Here is a 23695-nt window from a genome sequence, read left to right as displayed (position 1 = left end):
TTTCTCTTCCTGAGCAGCTGTCATATGACGCGCAATGGAGTCATATATATTCTAGATGCAGGAAGTAGAATATAAACTCATTCTATATGTTGCGCACCTCTCAATTCTTTGGAATAGGAAAGAATTACAATCCTGCGTCTCTTTCGTCGTTCTTAAACGAATTTAGATTTTAATTAGTTAACTTCTTAGGATGGAAAGCAGGCAAAAGAACTATTCATCTTCATCGTGATGTTTCCAAATCACTTAATAATTGCTCCGGTTACTTACAGAGACCCATATTTTGCCTCGTGTATGCAGCTTTTGCATAGAATAAATATCACGAGCAACCGCACACATACAGTATCATAAAATGGCCTTATTACAAGAGAATGAAACGATGGACAGACGTTAGACCAGTAGCCACTGAAAACCGGACTTTTGCGAACGAGAGCAAATTTGCCCGTCTTGTAAACTCTCACTACTTCCTAGTTCAAGGAAAAGTAATACTGAATAAGTATCGAACTCATTTACTCCTTTCAATCATAAAATTGCCATATGGCCTGTGAGAGTAGTAATTATTGAGTACCTAGGTCAATATAATCGCTACCCGGGAAATAGTTTGTTAGAAAGAAAAAAATAAAGAACCCACTTAGTACTCTGAGAATTATTCATTAGGTCAGTACGAGAATAAACAATAAAGTGTACGCACATCGCAGAATCTAGATTTATTTTATATCCGAACTGTTGAATCTCAAACATGCAACGATGTGTTATGTGCATGGAACGTGAAATACCTTCTAAAATGAGCCCAATACATTACCTCGATACCGAACGATTCTTTTTGTCTCCAGAAAATGATACATGAAAATATAATATAAAAACATTGTTACGCATTAAGGGCGACATTACAATAATGAACTTGTAAAATTTTTCATTTACTTCGAATTAGTCTCTCTTACAATAATGTTTAATTTATTTGTAGTTTCTAAATATTCAGGGTCGTAGGCGGAGATACGATGTGACATTACTAAATGTTACAATGAATTCTATTCCACTATTCAGCTAAGAGGCTTTGAGATGACTAACTCGATAGTATAATGAGCAATGCAACAGCAATCCTACTCCATTTAGCCAACAAATAATGCAGGAAGTCATTCAACCTCACTCCAAAAATTGGAAGTTATTAACTGCCGCTTTAGCACGCTTTCACTATATTAAGCCTTCATGTATACAAAATAGAAACGCTTAATATTATTGAGCTATAATCGTGTGTAGAACGGAAAATAACGCTTCTATATTGAAGCACACGAATACACTGTTCCGAGAAATATGCATTCCCAGTGTTGGGTCTTTGCTTTATCACTGAAACTGGAAACCTCAGGTTCTAGAAGTAACATCCTTAATATGCTATTGGTAGACATAGGAAAATCCTCTTAGGAATGTATGATAATTACCCTTAGGGTGAAATACTCAATTGGAGCAATACTGTTAGTCATTACCCAATTTCAATTCGTGGAGAGTTCAGCTAACGTGCACTTCTCGTGATTCCCTTTCTATTATAAATAATTCCAATTAATCTAAATAGAAATTCTAAGGAGTTTATCAATATTTTATATTACAGATACAAAAGAGAAGTTTAAAAAATATTAGGAAATTAACTATCTACCTAGTTACACTTCAGATGTGAGAAACTTTTACTGATTCAGAAAATATTAAAGCTCTGTTCTGTCTTAACAAAAGAGGAATAAGCCAAACGTCTCGAGAAGACATTGCTGTTCTCTTGTGTCAAGGAATGCGAATTTAGAGCCGCCAACTTTATTTACATCAAAATCCAGTCGGTCATTCATTCAGAGCCTGAAAGGCTTCGCTGTTGGAGTACATCGCCTTAAATGTTATTTAAATTTTGGGCTCAGGAGATAAGACCAAGTGGTACTCCAAGACGTAAAGGAAGGGAGAAATTTGATTGCGATAGAGATATAGACCATGTGCAACCACTCTTACCGGGAGGATGATATATATGCAGCCCTCAAACAGAGTTGTGTTAGTGTTCTTTTGTCCACGACAGTATACGTCAACACATTATACTGCTCCGCATGTAGAATTTTCTAGCTCATATTCTCTTTATTCCGGGACTCGCGAGTCATTTTGCTTCCTACTAAGTGCTTACATCAATATCCCTATCCTAGCTTCTATTTTGTGTTCACAAAACATATCAACAATAACGAGTCTACCCTTATATTAGAAACAAGTAACCTGTTTTATTATCTCCTCTCCTACTTCTATATTTGCCACGGACCACTTCATTCTTACTAGCATGTTTTTGTCTTTATCATCGGAAGCTCATAGATTATCCCTGGTTTAAATCAAACTTTTAAGAAAATTGTCAACGAAGAGGTAAATATAACGAGAAAATATATTTGTAATAACACGATTATAGTTATCGTTTCATGTTATTTAAGCGAGATACATTCTGGTTGGTGTCCATATCTTATTCGTTAAAATAAAAAGTGATTTGATATGGTCTAGAGTAAAATGCATATAACGTCTCGCAGGAGAAAACATGGTTAAAGGCATATCTTTTTTACAAAATATTTACCGAGAATGTTCGAGTAATGCTGGAATTGTTGTTTCTTGTCATTGCATTTGGTCGCGTTGCGCTATAGATATAATAATTTAAATAGGTGCTTAGTTTTTGAATGAAAGACAAGAAAAATATAAGAAATTGAGAAGTGTATACTTACGGGAATTGACAATATCTGAATTTGTCCAACTGCAAGCAGTAATTAAGATTAATAAAATTTTGATCATGGTTCTGCAATTTGCTGCAAAAGAAAATTTGGAGAAATTACAACGAACTAAGATTCGATAAGTATACACAATTATAAGGATTAGAAAGTTTTACTGTTACCATTGAAGTAGAGCTTATAATACAAAACAAAATTAGACAGGAATTAAGCAAAATTGCTAATAAATATTGGAATACGTATATTGAATAAATTATTTAAATGTGTTACACAAATTGTCATTTCTCGTATTTACTATGGCTGTAGTAACTTCAAGCATTCATGCTAAAATACGAGCAATATGTATATATGATTTCGTTGATATAATAATGACTTTCTTCATTATGCAAATGCAATTCTTTTAACTAACATCAACTCGTTTGTGATATTGGGGCACTGATAGAAAACAGCTGTTTTTAACTTCCTTAGAAAAGTAAGTTGATTTTGAGTTTAAAGTCCGTTTTAGTAGCGACGCAATTTCTGACTTGACATACTGATTAACGTGTAACCCGAACCACATGAGCTCCTTCCAGGTATCAAACCAGGGTCCCCCATTCCGAAGGCGAGTAAGCTAATTATTTAGCCAAGAATGAGCTCAGTTACAAATCTAAGTTATGCTTTCGTAGTTCAGCAAAACATTTCAAATAAATCGAACATGAGATTGGGGTAGCTACTATTTAAATTAACTTCTAAAACTCGAAGTTACTGTTTTTCCAAACAAAATTATATTACGTTATGTTTTAAACTAATATATATTTTATTAAAATACTTGAACATTGAAACTAGCATAAATATATAACTCTAAAATCGATGCACTTTTAAAAGTTGCTTTTTAGTGAACGAGCATAGAAATTTCTTACTATTAACAACATAATAAAAAACTAAATTATATACGTGTACATGGACAATTCCAAAAGTGCATTATCACCTTCAATTCTCAATTTCCTGCAATTCTAATCAAAACAAAAAACAGGGTCCTTGGTATGGTTGAGAATTAGAAGGGATGTGACAAAATCTGAACTTCGTTACAAAAATATTAGTGTGACAAACTTCAAATAACAGCATAAAGAAGGTTAGGAATGACTGTTTTCATATCGCAAGGGAATGGATGACATAAATGTTTTTAAAAAATGATTGATTGTAGATAGATTGATAAACATAAATGGTAAGAAATAGATTTGGGAGGGTGAATTTCAGTCTCATTAAAATAGGAAAAGGTTACGCGATGTAAAGGTTTAATATAAAACACCAACAGCACAAAAACAGACATCCGCAAGAAATGGAAAGAGAGACAAACACAGAATAAGATACACCATAAGCGTAACAGACTTGGGGAATCCAATGCAAGATAAAGAACAAGATATAGATGTAGTACACCGAATTCCAAATGGTACTAATAAAAGCAAGAGAAAAGCAATAATTGTGCAGTTCAAGATACGGTCTGTAAGGGATAGGTGGTTAAGTAAAAGAAATACAGGGTTGGTTAGCAATAACTTAGTTTCTGGAAGTGATGATCAACAAATTTTGGTGAATGTAAATTTGTCCCCTAGAAATAAGCAACTTTTTCGAAGGCAAGAAACTCTGCGAGAAATACCACAAATTTTGTTAGGTTAGTTCTAGTGGCCAAACCTTAATTAGAAAAAAATTAAAGTAGTCCGGTAATGATTATAAAAACTGAAGATTCTTTGCCAGGTTTCCCTATTTCCATCAATGGACACAGCACTTTGCCCATTAATTGATTAATAGACTTGGATGATGATAATAAGTAAACGAAAATTATGTCTAAAGAGTGTATTAGATATACATATTTAATTAAATATTCTATGTGGAGTGAATTGAAAGGTGTAATGTTTAGGATAATAAGCAGATGGTAATTTCAATATTTTTAATGAATCTATATAGCATTATGGGAAATATTTACTATTCTGTCATGTAAGAAGACCTCGAATACTTGTTCAAAAAAAATTCACAACACTATTTACTTATTGATATTACAAACTATTCTAGTAGTTTGTCAGTAGTTAATAGCACATTTAATATTCTACCAAAATCTTAACGCTTTAAAAACAAAAGTTAATAATTTATATCTGAGCTCAACTATGTATGATTTTGACTGTGTGGCTATCACTGAGTCATGGTTACAAGCTGAAATATTTAGTACTGAACTGTTTGATAACCAGTATCAAGTTTTTAGGAAGCATAGAGATCCGGAACGTTGCAGAATGCGTGATGGGGGTGGTGTGCTCTTAGCTGTTAACAATAATTAAACTCAGAGAGATTAAATGAATTTGAATTACCGAACTATGAAGATTTGTGGGTCAGAATTGAGGTATCTAATTCAACTGTTATATACGTTTGTGTAATATATTTCCCTCCCTGTAGCAAAGAAGAGTATTATTTAGATTTTTTCAGAAATATTGGAAGATTCAAAGAATTATCATTGTCCCATAATGTTCTCATTATCGGTGATCTCAAGCTTGGGCTCTTAACAGAATACAAGAATGGTAATTACTTCGTAATTTTGTCTAATTTGGAAACAAATGTTTTACACAAATTGAGCTTTTTGAATTTTTTGCAATTAAATACTGTTAGAAACGTAAACAATAGAATTTTTGGTGTAGTATTAACTAACATACCTATTATTGAAGTTGCCAAATCAGACGTTTGCTTTGTCCAAGAAGATAGACATCACCCGAGTTTGAGTATTAGTTTTCAGTTTCTAAAACACTGTAAAATCTATAACGAACTTGGTGACGCAGTTTATAATTTTAACAAATGTGATTTTCTAAAGCTGTATCCGCTTCTTCAAGAAAAAAATTGGGATTCCCTGTACGTAATTACTGATGTAGATGAAGGTGTTAATTATTTTGATTCTGAATTGTACAAGGTACTTGATGAATGCGCACCAAAAAAGGTTAAGGGTAAACGTTCGTATCCGCCTTAGTTCACTGTTGAAATAATAAAAAAATTAACGAAAAAAGATCGTATTAGACGTAAATTTAAAACAGCTAAGCATTACATGCACTGATTACATGCACTTTGTAAATATTAGGAAAGAAATTAAGTGTAGCGTTGAATTAGCTTTTCAAAATTATAATTATCAGGTAGAAGCGAATATTGCTAATGAACCTAAGGAATTTTGGAATTACATAAATAATAGAAGATGCTCAAAATGAATATGAATCAACCTGTCCTTGAATATAACGACGAAAAAATTATTGATACTAAGTTAAAATGTGAAGCTTTTGCTACACACTTTCAATCTGTTTATAGTTGTGAACTATCTAATATAGATCTACATGAAATATGTTCTATTGAAAAAAATCCTTCAACTGTAGATATAATGTTTTTAGACAAGATCCGCGAAGCTGAAGTTGGAGAAGCAATAGACAAAATGAAAAGTAAAAGATCGTTTCGCCATGATAGTATACCGTCCTATATTTTTAAGGGTTGTAAAGAATATTTTATTAAACCATTGACTTATTTGTTTAACTTGTCTTTGATTCAATGTAAATTTCCTGCAAAATTTAAAATATCAGCGGTTTGCCCGGTTCCTAAGGTTAATCCGGTAAGATTAATACAAGATCTCAGACCAATAAACATAATATCATCTCCTGCTAAAATATTCGGAGCAATCATTTATAAACATATGTTTAATCACGTATCTACGAATTTATCGGATTCTCAACATGTCTTCAGACGCAATAGATCAACTATTTCAAATTTGCTGACTATAAATCAAGTAATTAATGATTCTTTTAATAAAAGGTCTCAAGTAGATGTAGTATATACAAATTTTAAACGTGCTTTTGATTTGGTTAATCATGGGGTACTTCTTGGTAAACTGAGAACGTTTGGTATATCACAAGAACTGGTCAAATTGTTTCATTTATATTTGAATGAAAGAATTCAATATGTTATTTTTAATAATATTAAATCTGAGGATTTCACAGTGCATTTTGGGGTACCTCAAGGATCAAATTTGGGTCCTTTACTCTTTCTTATTATGATAAATGATCTACACAAAATGTTTCAATATAGTTCATGCTTAATATTTGCAGATGATACCAAATTATACAAAGAAATCCGCACGGAAAGTGATTGTACTAAATTACAAACAGATGTTAATAGGCTTAATGAGTGGTGTAGGATAAACAAATTTCAGTTGAATATTTCCAAATGTTATGTTATGACTTTTACTCTTAATAAGGTACGCACAATATTTGAATATACTATTGGAAATCAGACGTTAGAAAGAAAGGAAATTATAAGAGATTTAGGTGTTTTTCTTGATATTAATTTGCAATTTAAACAGTTTGGGTACAAAACCTCGCGGCCAGAACCTCGCGGCGACAACCTCGCGGACCAAAACCTCGCCTCCCAAAACCTCGCAGCCCAAAATCTCGCCAGGCCAAAACCCCGCCTGGCCAAAACCTCGCCGCCCAAAACGTCGCGGGCCAAAATCTCGCGGGGCCAAAACCTCGCCTGGCCAAAACCTCGCCACCCAAAACCTCGCGGGCCAAAATCTCGTCGGGCCAAAACCTCGCTCCCCAAAATATCGCCATACCCAAAATCTCGCCTGACCAAAATGTAAATGTTCCAATAGATGATAAGGATGACGGTATAAAAGACGCTTTTTCAGAAGAAGTATCACGGGTATTTGACCAAGTCCCGCGATAACATATGAAAATTCTATTTCTGTATTAGAGGATTTCAATGTGAAGGTAGGGCGGCAGGATGTTTTTAAACTGGTTATAGGGAAAGAAAGTCTGCATAAGGAAAGTAATGACAACTAACGAGGTTAGTTTCGTGAACTTTGGAACATCCAAAAACTTAAAATTTTAACAAAAATCTAATAATATTTATGAAAGTATGAAATAATATATGAGTTTTCACGACGTCCCTTGGTTATGTCCTGTAGGTTAAAGGAGACGTAGATGACCAGGATAAAAGAAATGATCGAATAAAGAAAGTGGGAGGAAACGGGAATAACCCGAGAAAGCCCACGCACACGATGTTTTGTATCTTATTATTATTATTAGAAAAAAAATATAGGGTGCGTATAAAATATAGGGTATTCAAACTCGTTATATTCCTTATGAAGAACTTTTTTTTTTTTAAAAAATTGTCACTTGAAAATAGGAGATTTATACAGCGAGTTCTATATCTTAAAAAAATAATCGATAACAAGGAAGACAACGCATTCTTATTAAGTAGATTACCTTTTTATTGTCCTCGGCAAAATCTGAGAGGTAGACAGGTTTTTTATATGCTGGCAAACATAATAAATGTGAACGGGAATTCACCACTGTGTAAAATAGGTGATGCAGGTAACAAAATTGAGTCTATGGGATTGGATTTATTTCAGTATGAATTTAAGACCTTTAAGCGAAAGTGTTTTCAGTTACTAAATGATAAATTGTAGAATATTTTTGTACAGCATACATAAAGAGAAAAAAAGGTTCCTATTCTAGTACTATTTCGTGTTACCAATGTTAGTTCTATATTTGGAGTTGGGTTGCATATCCTTCGATAATGATGTATAAACTTTGTACTTTGTAATTGCCTTTGGGTGTAAAGTACAAATAAATTATTATTACTATTATTATTATTGTTAATAATAATAATAATAATAATAATAATAATAATAATAATAATAATAATAATAATAATAATAATGGATGCGTTAAAATATTAAATAATACTTTTGATCAATATTAGCAGAGGAAAATCTTATTCACGGAGAAATTAAATGTCTACTAAAAGCAGGGAATTCGTGTTACTATTCAGTTTAAAATCTCTTGTCGTCACGAATTCTGTCGAGGAATTTGAAGCTTAAAATATACAAAACGATAACTATGCCTGTTGCTCTGTATGGTTGCGAAACATGGCCACTTACTCTGAGGGAAGAACATAGACTAAAAGTATTTGAGAACAAGATCCTGAGACGATTATTCGGACCCAACAGGAACGGGAACCGGGAATGGCGGAAACTTCATAACGAGGAACTACATAATTTCCTTGGTTTACCCAACATTGTTAGGTTCGTCAAGTCCAAGAGGCTTAAGTGGGCGGGTCATGTAGCTAGAATGGGAGAAAGTAGAAACGCTTTCAAAGTCTTGACTGGAAGACCAATAGGTAAATGCCCATAGGAAGATCTAGACGCAGATGGGAGGTCAATATTAAGATGGATCTCGCAAAGATTGGAATACAAAGTAGAAACTGGATGCAGTTAGCTAAAGATAAAGGTCATTGGAGAGCTTTTGTGAACGCGGCATTGAACCTCCGGATTCCTTAGGCCATAGACTTAGTTAGTTAGTTAGTTAGTTAGTTATTATTAAGAACTCATTTTTGTTTCAAAATCTCTGATTTTGCCAAAGAGCACATCTGCATATAGAGGTCATGTGGGTACTTTTTGTAAATGAGTGTTCCCAAGGGCCGAAAGAGATGGAAAACTCAAACAGAGAGGAACAAAAAACGTTCCTGTGATAAATTCTACGTCAAAGTTCGAAGCACTTGATTTCTTGCTTCATTTTTCGGGAAAAAAGTATTTACACCTAAGAGAAACAGTATATAATACTTCGAATTTTCAAGTGTATTTATTGTCATTGCACCTTGTAGTTGTAAAGAAAATGTCAGTAGAACATATTATTTTAAAAATTAAGTTTTATTTTTTCATGCATCACAAATCATATGTGCCCCTATACCTTGCCCATGGAAATATCCATATCGAAAATTTAGGATTTTGATATCCATGTCGATATATTTTCCATATCAAATATTGATATATTCCAATATCCATATCGACGATATAGATATATCGACATATCGCTCACACCTAGATCCGAGAAAAAGTGCATGGGAAAAATTGGAATCAACAATGAATATATATATGTGTTCTTCCATTTTTGTACCCAAGGTTGAGGGGTAACGAGGTGAACCCGAACAAAAAGTGTGAGCAAAACAATTTGATAATATAAAAATAGTTATACCTTCTTCTTAATTAAACTATTATTATAATTTGCCTATTTCTTCTGTTTCTCATTATCATCACAAATCAACGAGAGTACACATACTTTAGATAGTATAGCAAACACAAGTAAGCAAACTGAAAAATGAAATTCCAGTGATATTAAAGTGGAAAAAATGAAACGAAATCTTTGTTTTAAGTCCCACGGTTATGCCGGTTAGGATTAAGGTGACGGTGATGATGAGAAACAAATGAAATGGTGGAATGTAGGAAGTGTAATGAAACGGGAGAACCCCGAGAAACAACACGAACACGGTGTTTGTCCACCACAAAAATTCAGACGGCCCGAGCTGAGGTCGAACCTGGGACCCCAAGCACCGGAGGTGATTAAGGTAGAATTTATCTGTCCTTATTTCCATCAGTACTTTTGCGGAGACTGAGAACTACAAGACTAATAGATCTAGAAATGAGAGACTCAGACGTTTGCATTTTGTTGTCTCAGATCTTTCTAGGGACCTTGCAGCTACTACAGGAACGTCGGTGTCAAGATATGCAGTGTACAGACAGTTACCTGAGGGACAGTTGTATGCTAGAAGACCAGCAAGGTGTGTTCCGTTGACACCACAGCAAAGAAGAGCTCGGTTCATCTGGTCCAGAGAACATCACGCATGGGCCACGAAACATTGGAGTCATGTCCTGGTTAGAGATGAATCCAGGTTCAGTCTCACCATTGATTCTCGACGTGTGTTCATCTCGATACAACCGGGAACACGGTTTCTTCCAGCTAACTTGACTGCTGTAGACCAGTACAGGGGTGGCGTAATTATGGTATGGGGTGGGATCATCCTGGGGTCCCGTACATCACTGCATGTCTTCCCACGGGGTACTGTCACTGGTGCAATGTATTGAATGACATATTGGACCAATACGTTCGTCTGTTTCGGGTCGCAGTGGGTTCTAATTTCATTATAATGGATGGAAACGGAAGTCCAAATCGCGCTACCATAGTAGATGGGTACTTTCAGCACCATGATATCAGGCGATTCGATTGTCCCAGTTGCTCACCGGGCTTGACCCCAATCAAGCTTGCGTGGGACATGCCTGGCCGGTGAATTGCACGTCGTCCTATGGATCCAAGATATATTCCTGATCTACGGGAGCCACTTGTACAGGAATGGCAAAACATACCCCAGTCACGTTGCGATGAATGTATTGCAATGAGGGGCCATCACACACACTATTGATGTCATTTATCTTACGCTTATCCCTCGAAAACCACATTAGTTTATTTCCGAATTTTCCCATGCCCATGCATTTTCGTTTATGTTGCCCATACTGTGCAACCTTTTCCAGTGTTTTCGGTCTGTATCCATTTGCAATTCCACATTATAATAACGTATGACTGTTTATCATTCTCTGAGATTGTTGATTTCACTTATCGAGATGAGAAGTAACCACTGGTTAACTAACTTCACACTTATCAATTAATATTCTTGAAGCTATTCAACTTCACAAAGATGATTTTAGAACATATTTCAAATTTATATCTGAGGAGAATTTGCACATATTTCTAAATCAGCAAAAATATTTATGAATTTCTTACCTGAAAACGGAACAAGAAGCCAGGCCAAACTTTCCAATTCGAGTTTACAGCACACAGTGTCCGAATTTTGATCTTCCGATCGAATTTGGAATGGACGAATTCACTGCTGTGCTTTGTGAGTTTTAAAATGTTATAAACATAACTGGAAAGGCTGTAGTTAAGTATATTTCCTTTTCCTAATTACAGTGGAAACAGAATTGTAAAAATATATTTAGGGTAAGATATTCCATCCAAAATTATTATGTGTGGATGTTGTGCAAATTTATGTATCAAGGGCAAGTCACCCCTTCTTCCATTTGTTTGTGTCCGGGTCTTATGCACGTTCCAAGAGCCTGTCCTTTCAAAATACAAGCTCAGGGGTCTTCCGGCTCCTTTCTTGGATTTCATATGAGTGAAATCCTCACTGGAGAACTTCTAAGAACTCCGAACTTTTACATTTCTATCACTGAGAATACTCAAACCAATGTATCTTCTTATCAACGCATGGAATTAAAGGACATTATGACTTTCAGTTTGTTAACGTTGAAGATGACAAGGTCGTTAATCTATTTCAAACTTCAATCCGAATCTGGCGACAGCACTATCAGACAAAAGGAATCAAGAAACTAGGTGATCCTACAACAAGGTGATAAACAACAAACTATTCACAAACTGTTTCTACATCTAACTGCCCACAAAACAAGAGTATATTCTCTCTTATTTTCCTTCCACCTCAACTGAACCATTCCGTGTGCAATCAATGGCATGTTAAGAAACTTATTTCAAGAAAAAAGGCGAAATGCAATCAACGCAACACAAGTAAATTATATGTGTGTACTTCTTTGATCCGTGCTATTCCACAATTGCTCACATTGATAGGAACACGAAATGTTGAATGTTAAGTCGATCCTTGTGTTCACTATCTGCTAATTACAAACATCTAACCGTAAGACCGCGTGTCCAGTGGCTATTAGTTAGACCTCATTATTGCACGGACACAATTGACAATTATTTTCTTATTCACAGATAAGCAATAGTTATTCCTATGTCTGATTTCACACCAAGTTTACATCTTCTGTTTCAATTTATATAAGCATAGCGTTCGTTGTTTACAAACGTGTGGGGCATTTCACATTTTCGCAGAGAAGTATTTTCTTCTGCTGTTTCTTTACTTTTTTTAAGAGTTCAAACATTGAGCATATATGTAATTGATAATTCTACTGCTACTTCGTATACCAAGTGGATCATTCATGGTATTTGAAGTGATGGTAATTGTAACTCATCCGGTAGCTTTATTAACGAAACACACAATGATTTGTTATAATTTAAATAAGTACTGTTTCAATAATTTTAATTCCTTTCTACTTGTCGAGCTCATATCCTCGTTACTTCTTAGAACTGAACACGGCAAATAATGTATCGAGATTATAAGTGTCATGTATCGAAGACATATCAGAGATATAATCATAACTTGAGACAATCTTCTCTGATTACAATTTATGTACCAGATAACCTAATTATCGACGTGCAGGAGAACAGTTTCACAATTTGAAATTTTATAATTATTTTTTTACTGTCTTAAATAAACTAATACTTGGTGGATACTTCAATGATATGAATCGCGGGATAGCAACTGCATTCAAAATATCATACTTCCAGTACACATGGAAAATAATTTTCTTCCCTCAAAGTCAAGAACATTCGGATGCATCACTATTAGAATCTTTTCCTCACATAGTGTGTGTGTGTACTACAATTAGTTAGTGTACTTAATATCCTTCGCCAAAGAAATTTATTTGATAATTATACAGTTCACTGACGATGTAGCGGTAGTCTGAACATGCAAATGTAAATTTAGTATATATCTTACGGCCAGATCCTTTGATAACTAAATGATTAGTTTCTCAACTCTGCAGGAACGAAAATCTTTCTTCGCACTAAATGTTAGGCTTGACTCCGTCAATGTCAGATACCAAGGTTATCACTTAACATTCCAATCCTAAGTCGTCAACGCCGTGTAATAAGCTGAGGTCTTCTGAGGACCCCACGATTTTTTTTCAAATTTCTAAAAATAATGGTGTAGAAGGTTACTGTATTATGTTCTTTGGGTGTCTTAAAGTATATTAAGGTCAAATAAGCATTGCTGACATGAATACTATACAGAGTGAGCTGGAAAAAAGGTAACAGACATAGTGATGGGTAAATTCCCGGGAATATATTTTTCGGGAATATTCCCTAGGAATATTCCCGGGAAGATTCCCAAAATGTTAATTTATTCGGGAATTTATGTACAATCAGATAGAAAATTGCATTCTATTATTATATTACGATTTCAAAGTTGAATTAATTTTTATATCACAGCATATTATTACTGCTGTGCACAGAGGATTCTTTAAAATATATATTCTGAGCGGTACTATGTTACTTTATTAAAACTTTATTATATTTAGAGTACGCATAAATGTATATTTATTTACAATATCCTATCAATTAAATATGTGTGAAAAAATTATATAGTAAGTTCTAATACTTTTAAGCCACTAGACAGTTTAAATTTATATGTAAGTGGATTTGCTCAACTTGACTCTATTACTGATGTTATAAACACGTTAAATTTATAAATGTTATAAACCAATTAGATTGGATAAATGCTACAAGATACATGTCTCACCAATTTATCAACATTTGCGCATACATATTTATGTTCACAAAATTTTCAAGATACTTATCTTTATATTTTAGCACGTAACATTGCCATACACAACCTTTCATTCTACCTATTTTTTGAAATTCCATACGTTAATTCACATGTAAAAGAAGTCCGAGTACCTCTTCAGAAATTCGAGTCAGAGCGAGGAGACAGACAGACGTCTATTACTAATGGTGGTTCAGGGTTTATTAATAGTACTTCATCTCTATTTCTACATAATTCTAAATTACTTTACAAAATGGTTAATTTTCATCATTTGTAAATTAGTACTTTGCTAATTTTGGCTGTTCTTTAGCATTGGGGCACAGTTTTCGCACCTAATTCTATTCCGATGCGGTTGTTTTATGGTTTCATACGTTAAATTACGTTACCAACATTAAATTCAGACAGCATTGCAGAGCGAGCGTTAGTGAATGAAGGCGAATGAAGGAGAGCCCCGCATGGCACGTTGTTTTCTATCTTCCTTACCAACAATTCACTTTCTTTTCTCACATAAATCACTTCCACTTACCTTTCCGTTTTCTATAAATCCCCTACTGCCCTAAAAAATGTGTTTGATACTTTCTTAACTACTTGAACATCATTATCAATTCATTTCTTCCGTAAATCATCCTAATTTTTGCTAGTTTTGGACCCCCAATACTAACAATTACCTTACTTTTTAGTGCAAATGGAAATGGAACTTAAAGACTCATATTATTAGTTATAAAAATACCGTCAAAAAATTTTAAATTTTTAACCTCCAAATTCTTTAAAACCTAGAAGTAATTCATAATATATTAAAATAAAGTAATTAGTCATATGGTTCTTATAATTTGGAACATAAAGTAAAGAAATAGAAATAAATTCCTTCCCGGGAATATATAGGCCATGGAAAAAACCCGGAAATATTCCCATTTTTTAAATTCCTTCCCATCGGGAATATTCCCACTGCCCATCACTAAACAGACATGTCACAGAACAGTATATTGGACTTGATGTCCACATTGGCCATATATGATGATTTGGGTCGGAAAACTTACAAAACACACGTGATCACCACGACCGCCATCTTGAGATCCGCCATTTTCAATATCAATATATTTTAAAATGGAATGTAGGCATGTGAAACATTTTTAAGCATATTTTTGATCAGGGATTCATTTTATCATATCACCTAGGCATGTTATAACGACGACGGCGAGTCAACAGGGTATTGAATTTGTCCATTTTCGTCCCAACTTTGCAACTAACTAATTTCATTCATCCATATCCCTATCAAAATGTTCCCTGCCAGTGTCACTTTCTAAAGAATTCTTTTCAAGATAATTTTCAGATTCTGACTCATGTCTTACTGGAAAAAAGTATTAATTAGATTCGCTCAAGATATTTGCCGGATCACAGATTTATTCATCTAGCATCTGAACAAAGTCATCATCAGATATTTGCTTGGGGCCAATTTTTGATAATTTACAGCTTTCACACTCTGAGAAGAACAAAAATAAAACTATTACAATAAATAACCGAGTACACCAAGCGTAGTCCTACCGGGGCCACAAATGTGTTTCTCTATATTTTTTCCATTTTTTAACTAACAAATAATAGCTCTAATTATGAAATATATATATCATAAAGAGATGTTGGACACACAAAAATCAAGAATAATTACCTAGGTAGGCTCTTATTTTTGCAGCGGAATTACTAAAAATCACTCTCTATGGTCTATAGAGAACCCCGCTTGTTACGTTCAGGGTAATGCTGGCTAGACTAAAGGAGACAGTAATGTTGAGAAATGAAGGACATTGTGGACCGAAAAAGTGGAAGAAAACGGAAGATCTTCGAGATAACCCAAGTACACGGTGTTTGTGCACAACAAAGATCACTTCGTGCGAGCTGGGCTCTAAAATAACATGGATCAAATGTTTGATAATTTTAGCAGAAAATATGCTTGTAGCCGGGTGGATTCCTTCCTTACGAACATATTGCATTGTATCACTATATGACTAATCTAAGGATATTGAGGTACTGCATCATGATAATCGAATGATCGCATACATCCCCGATATTCAACTTGTTTCTGATCACTGCATGATCCTAATTGAAAAGTAGTAGAAACTACCTGAATCTCTTAATTCCAGTTGTATGAGACGAAGAGTACAAATTGTTTAACGCTCCCATCAGGGAGGAAGAAGTTGTTCAAAAGCTGACTGAGTGTAACAGTAACTCTTGTCCTGGATGTATATGACTTCCATCTGCAGTATTTGATATAGTAGAGATGGATATTTTTCACATATCTAATGAACTGTCCACGTTAGATTCTTCAATGATCTCCTGACGCAAAATACGAGACGTAACCTTACATAGTATTAATCTGAAGTTATGAAATTGTTCAAGAGACTTCCATTGCTGATAAAATTTGCTCTTCACAGGCACATCTTAAACAACAGAAGAATGTTTATTATGAGCTAATGAATATCTTATTATTGCATGTAATTTTGTGTTCACTAATAAAGCGGCTTACTCCATAATTTGTTTTCAAAATGCATTTAATCGCTTATAACACGAATATCATTACGCTGTTGTCAGTGCGTACATTTTCCAGAAAGTCTTTCTTAGTATTATCACTCTACCTCAGAGCACGGTGACACTTTTGCAACAGATAAATATATTTTACACTCCTACCATTCACCGGAAATGCGGAGAGGAACAATGTTCCCCATGTCCATATTTCTTTTTAGGCTTGCCCTTAAACATCTTCTTTATAATGCGACTCTGTATATAAACACTCCTCTATATGACATATAAAATACACTGTCATAGCATATGCTGATGATGTTAGGATGAGGAGTGTTAGGACTATAGTTTCACTATATTATTTTTCAATAACGACAATTTCGGGATATTACTGGTGGATAAAACAAATGTTTACCTTTTCATGAGAAGAAATTGGATGACATCCCACTTCCATTCTCAACTGTTGAAGTAGTTGATCACGTTAAATTGTGAGGAATAACCTTTTGAGGAAACTTTTTGTATTTTTTACTTAAGAATGTGCACGAACCTTATCTTCAACAAAACTTGCCAATCATATTTACTAATTAACAAAATGAAAAGTTCGGAAGTATGTTATTTATTACTCAATAAACCGTTGCATCACCTGAACTCCGATTACAATGTTGATTGTTTGAAACAAGCTCATACGTTCAAGTTCAATTTTGTTCATTTCTCCAAAAGCTAGTCCCGCAGAGTGGCCAATATGTGGGACATTGACGTCTCCTGTTCATGGCCCTTTCGAACATGTCCCAAAACATCGCCAGAACGTTTGCAATCAGAAGAACTAATGGGAAAAATTAGATGTGCGATGTACACCTCATGTTCAGCAATCTATTCCGTCTATAACCTTGTCGACTTGACACTAGGATTCTAGCATGTGACCATCTCTCAGGAACTGGAAAAATGAGAACATCTCATTATAAAAAATGAACATGTAATCTATACACTTCATGCGGTTGAGCACCCCTACTAAGAGACCCACCGGTATTCGAAATATATCCCCACAACATGAGACTAACACTCTTCTTCTGTACAGCCCTTTGTCCACAGCCAGCTCTGTAGGGCACATCATCACACTGAAGCTATTGTTATTTAAATAGAGCGAGAAAGGATTTGCTTGAAAAGAGCGCCACCAGAGACTTCAAGACTTGAGCCTGCGTTATACACTTGAAGAAGTTCCTGCTCTGTTTGTCACCGTTTACAGGTCGCTAATTTCCCCAAACATCTAAAGTCGCGCTCATACATGTTGTTTTTGTTCACATTGCTGCTGCGAGAGAACATATTTCTTCCAGGCGCCCTACACTTTAAATTGGTTGCATTGCCAGTGGATTTATACACGGCAACGAACTGTCAGTTCGCCCAAGTTATTCACATATATCTTACTACTGAAGATAATGGCTTCCTTTTGCGACACGGCCACATTCGTTTCTCGACCCATGATTCAATATGTAATGAAATGATACAGCATCCGCATTCATGTCTTACCACCCGCATATTATTCATATTTGTGGTATCTATAAGCAATTAACATGACAGGTCAGTTTTTACAAATCTGTACAATGGCCACACTTTTAAAACGTTGTCATGGATACTTATGTAAGTCGTCTGGTGCTTCTGCCGAAAAACGAATAATACTCCACACGAGGCATTTTCTCAATGTTTGTCTCAATTTTTTATTCAGGGTTCCACAAAATAGACTTTTCTTCCTCCTAAATGCTCTTTCGTCATTCCTATTCTAGCTAGTATTTGAAGTTCGCAATTCATACCGCTATAATTCGCTAATCCAGGTATCGAATACAAAACACTGTTCTAATTTGTCACTTCCTACTTCTAAACGTATCAGCAAGCACTACGTTCCAATCACCATTGCCTTTATCTTTCTAAAATTTATATTTATTCTTCAGAGCACTTTCGTCAAGTGTTCTAACATCTTATTGAATTTTTTTCAAACGCCGCAACAAGCGTTTTACATGTGCAAACCGTTTCTACAGAATCATTTCTAAAATAAATTTCCGGATTGACAAGCTACAAGTATTAACAAAACATAAAAGATAAATTCAAAAAGGAGAGTAAATTTAGAAATATCAAATATAGAGCTATATTACACAAAAAACAGCCAATTATACCAAGATACAACTTCAATCAATTCATGTAATTTTTAGTTACGTGTAGATATTGAACTCAGGTAAAACAACGTATATCACTGCACGAATTGATGCTTTTGTTGTAATGTTATAACAGCAATAGTAACTGCTGCTTTACATTATTTTACTTAAATCTGAGGAAATTTTATTCATTGGAGATGGAGTTAACATAATTGACATAGATGGACTGGACCGTATTTAGTTCAGCGTATTAACATAGTTCGTATGAATTATTCTTTCAACTGCAGATCAATACTTCAATAAGTATTTGGTTGTGGGATGTCAATGAAAAAAGGAGCATGTGTTTTATAAGAAATTCGAAAACACACAATATCCATTATAATTCTTGAGTTTACTACTATAGCACTACCGTACATCCATTGTGTATTAGTTGGATTTTCACTATTACCTCAGGCGGGAATAAGAATATAATAACAATATAGTGACGCACAGACAAGAAGAACTATGTTGGTTCATCTCGCCGTCGAGACGATAGATAAATAAAAACATAAACATTTTCGCCACAATTCCTTGAATTAATTTATGTAATGCTATATTTATTAACGTAAAATATATTTGTTGAATACGAATATAATTATAGTGCGTTTTCGAAAGCCTTCATTGGCGGATCTCTCAAAATAAAATTTAAAGGGTTCTATTATTCCAAGACTACACTTTTAGGCCTTATTAGGATTATAATTAATGAAATCTGATAAAATTATTTGTATTCCCTCTGAGTGAGGGTAAAAATCGAGAGGATGTGCATCAAAGGCTCTCGCGATAAACACTACACAAGCAAGGAAACATTTCAAGATAGTAAGTAGTGGTTGGAATGGTTTTAGTTATATTTAGAGTAATGAGTGATTTCATTTCTGTAGTAGTTTCATAACTTGAAATATACATTTATACAGACAAGTAAATTTCAATGTTATGAATTAAATCCAAAGTACGGTCCGGTCACTTTTGTAAACGAAGTATACACTGGCAAAGAGGGAATTTCCACGTGAAAATAAATAACGAGTTGTAGTGAATGTGGTGAGGACTTTTGACTGTCACACTAAAATGTTCTTGACACTATTGTACATTTGTTGATGGGCATTTTACTTAACCCCCCTCACACTCAGCATCATACGAGTCTCTCATACTCACGCTCAATCGCCCATAATCTTTAATATTACAAACCCCATCATCCTTGCTTACACTCAAACTCACTCGCTCTCACATTCTAATATTATTGATGTCTCACTCTCAGTGAATGGGTTCACACACACAATTACTCGTGTCGCACTGAATTATTATTGATACCTTCACCCTATCTAACACACTCTCTCAAAGGACTCCGTCACATTTGCACTTACCCTCATCCGCAATGTAGGAAGATCCAACTATTGTAACACCGAAGTCAGTTCTACTGTCAATAAACTATTTCAGAAGCAAGAGTTCACGGCTATACAATTTCATGCATCTTTATGAGGGCATTGGAAACAATACCTGTTATTAGAATTTCTCTTTAGGCAAGTATCGGCTACTTTATGATAAAAATGGTAATCTCTTACTAATATAGTGTAAACTTTTCGTCATGTGAGTGGTCGTGTTACGTGATATCCTCATTGTTCTAAGGACAACATAAACATTAACATGCTTTTGGTTGATTATTTGATTTGAGAGCAAATTACATCCACTGTAAAAATAAACTGAAAAATGAAGGAAATATCAGCAACATTTCTTCCTGCAAAAATTATACTAAAAGTAATTTCTGTATGCTGTACAAAATAATAAAATGTTGGTTTCGTTTCTCCATAAGACCAAAACACTCTATCTTCATTAACGAATAAATGATTATAGGACAATAGAACGGAGAGAACACCATACATTGTTTAATATTACAACGTAATTCAAAATGTTCACAAATTTCATATGCCGTATGACGCATATTACGTAAAATGTGCTACTTTACGGTATATACTTGTAGTTTGTATTTCATGTATGTTAAAGTTAATAATGCTAGTCCCATTTCTAGATTAAGTCGATCAAATAAGCAAAAAATAAATCGTATTGCCAGAAACATGTTAAGAGATTTCCTGACTATATACCTGATGAACACGCTAATCAGAAATTTCGTACCGTTTAAATGCATTGTGAAACAAAGAGCAATACAGTATATGGTACGTACCGTTAGGGTTAGAAATAATCTCCATCACCACCCAATACTTTGCAAAGATTTCTACAGGTGCACAGTACACTGGTGGTTAAATTCGGAGGTCGTGGATGCAAATAAGTCAATGAGTGAATAATCAGGGCTTTTCTTTCTATCCGAACGATCAGCCACGAAGTTGGGTGTCGGGCGAATGAAACAAGGGGTAATCTGTTGGCACAGGGTCCATTGAAAATAGTGTATTAAGCCACGCAATTTGCTAAGGGGCTTCCGGGTCCTCTTCTCCACACATTTTGTGGTATTCTCGTGTAGGACGAGCACAACCTTTCCAATGACCAATGCCAACTTCTTCTACCATAATGCAACTTGCACTCTTTGCAACAGCTGAAAGTAGAGGGATGTTCCCACCCTATGAAAGGAGCCCATAATACGCCACTTGCAGACCATAACACAATAGATACTGTATATCGTTTCGTGGGTGCATAGATGGTTTTGAGGTGAGAGGACAGGGAGATGTGGAGCGACCAATGTCTAGTAAGCTTGGATGTGATATGCAGGATCCGCCTTCCGTTAAGAGTGAGCAACTGATCAAAATCACTCTTTGGTCCTTGTTGGATGTCAAGAATATGTGTGGATCCCACTTACCTTACTTGTATAATGTTATTAATCCATACAAATGTCGTCTAACTATTTCAGCGGAAACATAGAACTCTTTTGAATGTCCATCAATTATAATACTGACCACCTCAATGTGTGTTTTCAGTTTCAACAAATGTCGTGGTTTTCTGCGAGTCTCTTCCGAAAGGCTCATATCTCCCATACAGAATAACTGAACCTTTTGACTGGCGGTGAGTTCGTTTACGGCATTCTCCCCAAAATGTATGGCATATGCATCGACACCATGTGGTAGGTAACGGATCCATTTTAAAGTCAAACACGTAAAATAAACTGTGTAGATATCTCTATTTATTTTACAGAACAAGTTCTTATTTTTGCATGCGTGCTACGTACCTGTATTACTGGAGGTCGTTTCCACTATAAAAATGCATGATTAATGTGACGTGAAAATCGACAAGAACTTGTTTGCTTACTTTGTTTGTACCAAGGTATATATATATAGCCTGTTATGATTTACCTGCACTAGAAGCCCAACAGACTGCAGACAGAACAAATGAAGCTGTTCCAATGTAGTCAAAAACATTTGTTACGACGAGCTCGTAAAATGAAAACTCCAAGTGATTTCGTGACAAACAACGTCGTAAAAATTATATTAAGTTATGCATTGGTGGAAGTAATTAATTGTAACGGTCGTATTGCACATCCATAGTAATATATCTAAATGTATTGTCTATATTCTCATATAAGGATTTATGTTTAATTTTTAATTACTTATCTATAGTCAGTTTTACACCTAATTTCTCTTCTGCAGTAAGCATTATCAATTTAATGTATAATGCACTACTTCCATTTACTCTGTGTAATCAGTACCAGAATCATAATTATATTATTGAATCAAAGATTAAAAGAGGATTTTATGATTCTGTATTATATAAAATGCATTAATATACATAAGTAGGTACATTGCTCCGAGCCATTAAAATTTCAAATAATAACTAATAAATAAACGAATATTCATATTACTCAACAAGCCACGTGTGACAATATAATAAGAACAATTTATTGGAACGTAATTTATGTATTGAATCAGTAAAATGTACTTGTCTAGTGGAGAACAATAAAAGCATCTCAGTAATTACTACAATAAATTTATACAGAAAAGGACGCAAATATCGTTCGCGTATTTTATGAACTATACGTACATAGGTATTTGTATCTAGTATATTTTTATTTATTGATTCGATCTAGTATTAATTCGCTACAACAGACCATAGTTCTAATATATTGAAGGAGTAAGAATATAGTTTAAACATGCGGAAAGAATTAACGAGAAAAAGACTTAAATGATGATACTCTGATAGCTACTGTGCAGAAGAATTTGGGAAATGCTTTTCTTGGTCGGAGAGCCTCACAATAATAAACGTATAACCTGGGTTTGGTTTGTACTTTAAACGGCAAGTTCATAACTTACTTTCCTCACATACGCACTAATATTCGTCACATAAGTGGAATAAAATGAATGGAAACCCTACGCTGTTCATTACTACTTACAAAGTATAAAGTATACTTTGTATATTCCATAGAACAGTACAATTTTAACGTTTTATCATTTCAGCAGAACGAGCATGAAAGAGGTGTTACTAACTTATGAAGCTATCTCTCAATTCGAGAATCTTTTCTATTGTATATGTTTAACAGTTGTTCCCAACTTTCTTTTATCAAGATAGGTTCTTAATCCAGTCTCAACTTTCTTAACATTGCATTTATTTTTCCTTATACGATATATGACTAACCGGATTACGATATTTTATTACCCTATTTTACGATATTTTAGCCCTATTATCTACATAACTCTTTTACCTAAATAAGTACGCATATTGTCCTTAATTTGAAACCGAGTTCATTCATACACAAAATAATCGTTCACACTAAAACGAAAATGTGAACTTAACCTCAATTTTATATAGGTCAGTTGACCTACGATGGTTAGTACATTTACTTGTTACTTAAACACCGAAGTTCTGGTGTTGTGGTTGACATAACATGGGTATGCCGGTTTCTGATATTATCGATGTTAAGTCAAGACAAAGTGATGTTAAATAACCAAGTGAGTTAACAAAGGAACGCTGATACACCAACATAACCACGGTGAACTTTCGGGTTTTTTCCTCGCCCTAAATCACACTCAAACTCAGTTAGTTTCTTCAAACTCTTCTAAGGTA

General features: G+C 34.5%; 1 protein-coding gene across 1 annotated transcript in view; it reads right to left on the bottom strand.

Moving 5' to 3' along the window:
* LOC145693902 (uncharacterized) overlaps positions 1-22065 on the bottom strand; it is a 47446-nt gene extending 25381 nt beyond the window's left edge. The window contains exons 1-2 of the mRNA XM_081770068.1: positions 21991-22065; positions 2721-2801 (exon numbers count right to left, since the gene is read on the bottom strand). Coding sequence (XP_081626194.1) covers positions 2721-2787 — 67 coding nt within the window. The 5' untranslated portion in view covers positions 2788-2801; positions 21991-22065. The remainder of the gene's footprint in view (positions 1-2720; positions 2802-21990) is intronic.
* Positions 22066-23695: the final 1630 nt, after the last annotated feature.

The sequence above is a fragment of the Thermobia domestica genome, chromosome 9 (genome assembly GCF_964235325.1).
Source record: "Thermobia domestica chromosome 9, izTheDome1.hap1.1, whole genome shotgun sequence".
Taxonomy (NCBI): Eukaryota; Metazoa; Arthropoda; class Insecta; order Zygentoma; family Lepismatidae; genus Thermobia; species Thermobia domestica.
The sequence above is the reverse complement of the archived record's forward strand: the minus strand, read 5'-3'. Positions and strand labels throughout refer to the sequence as shown.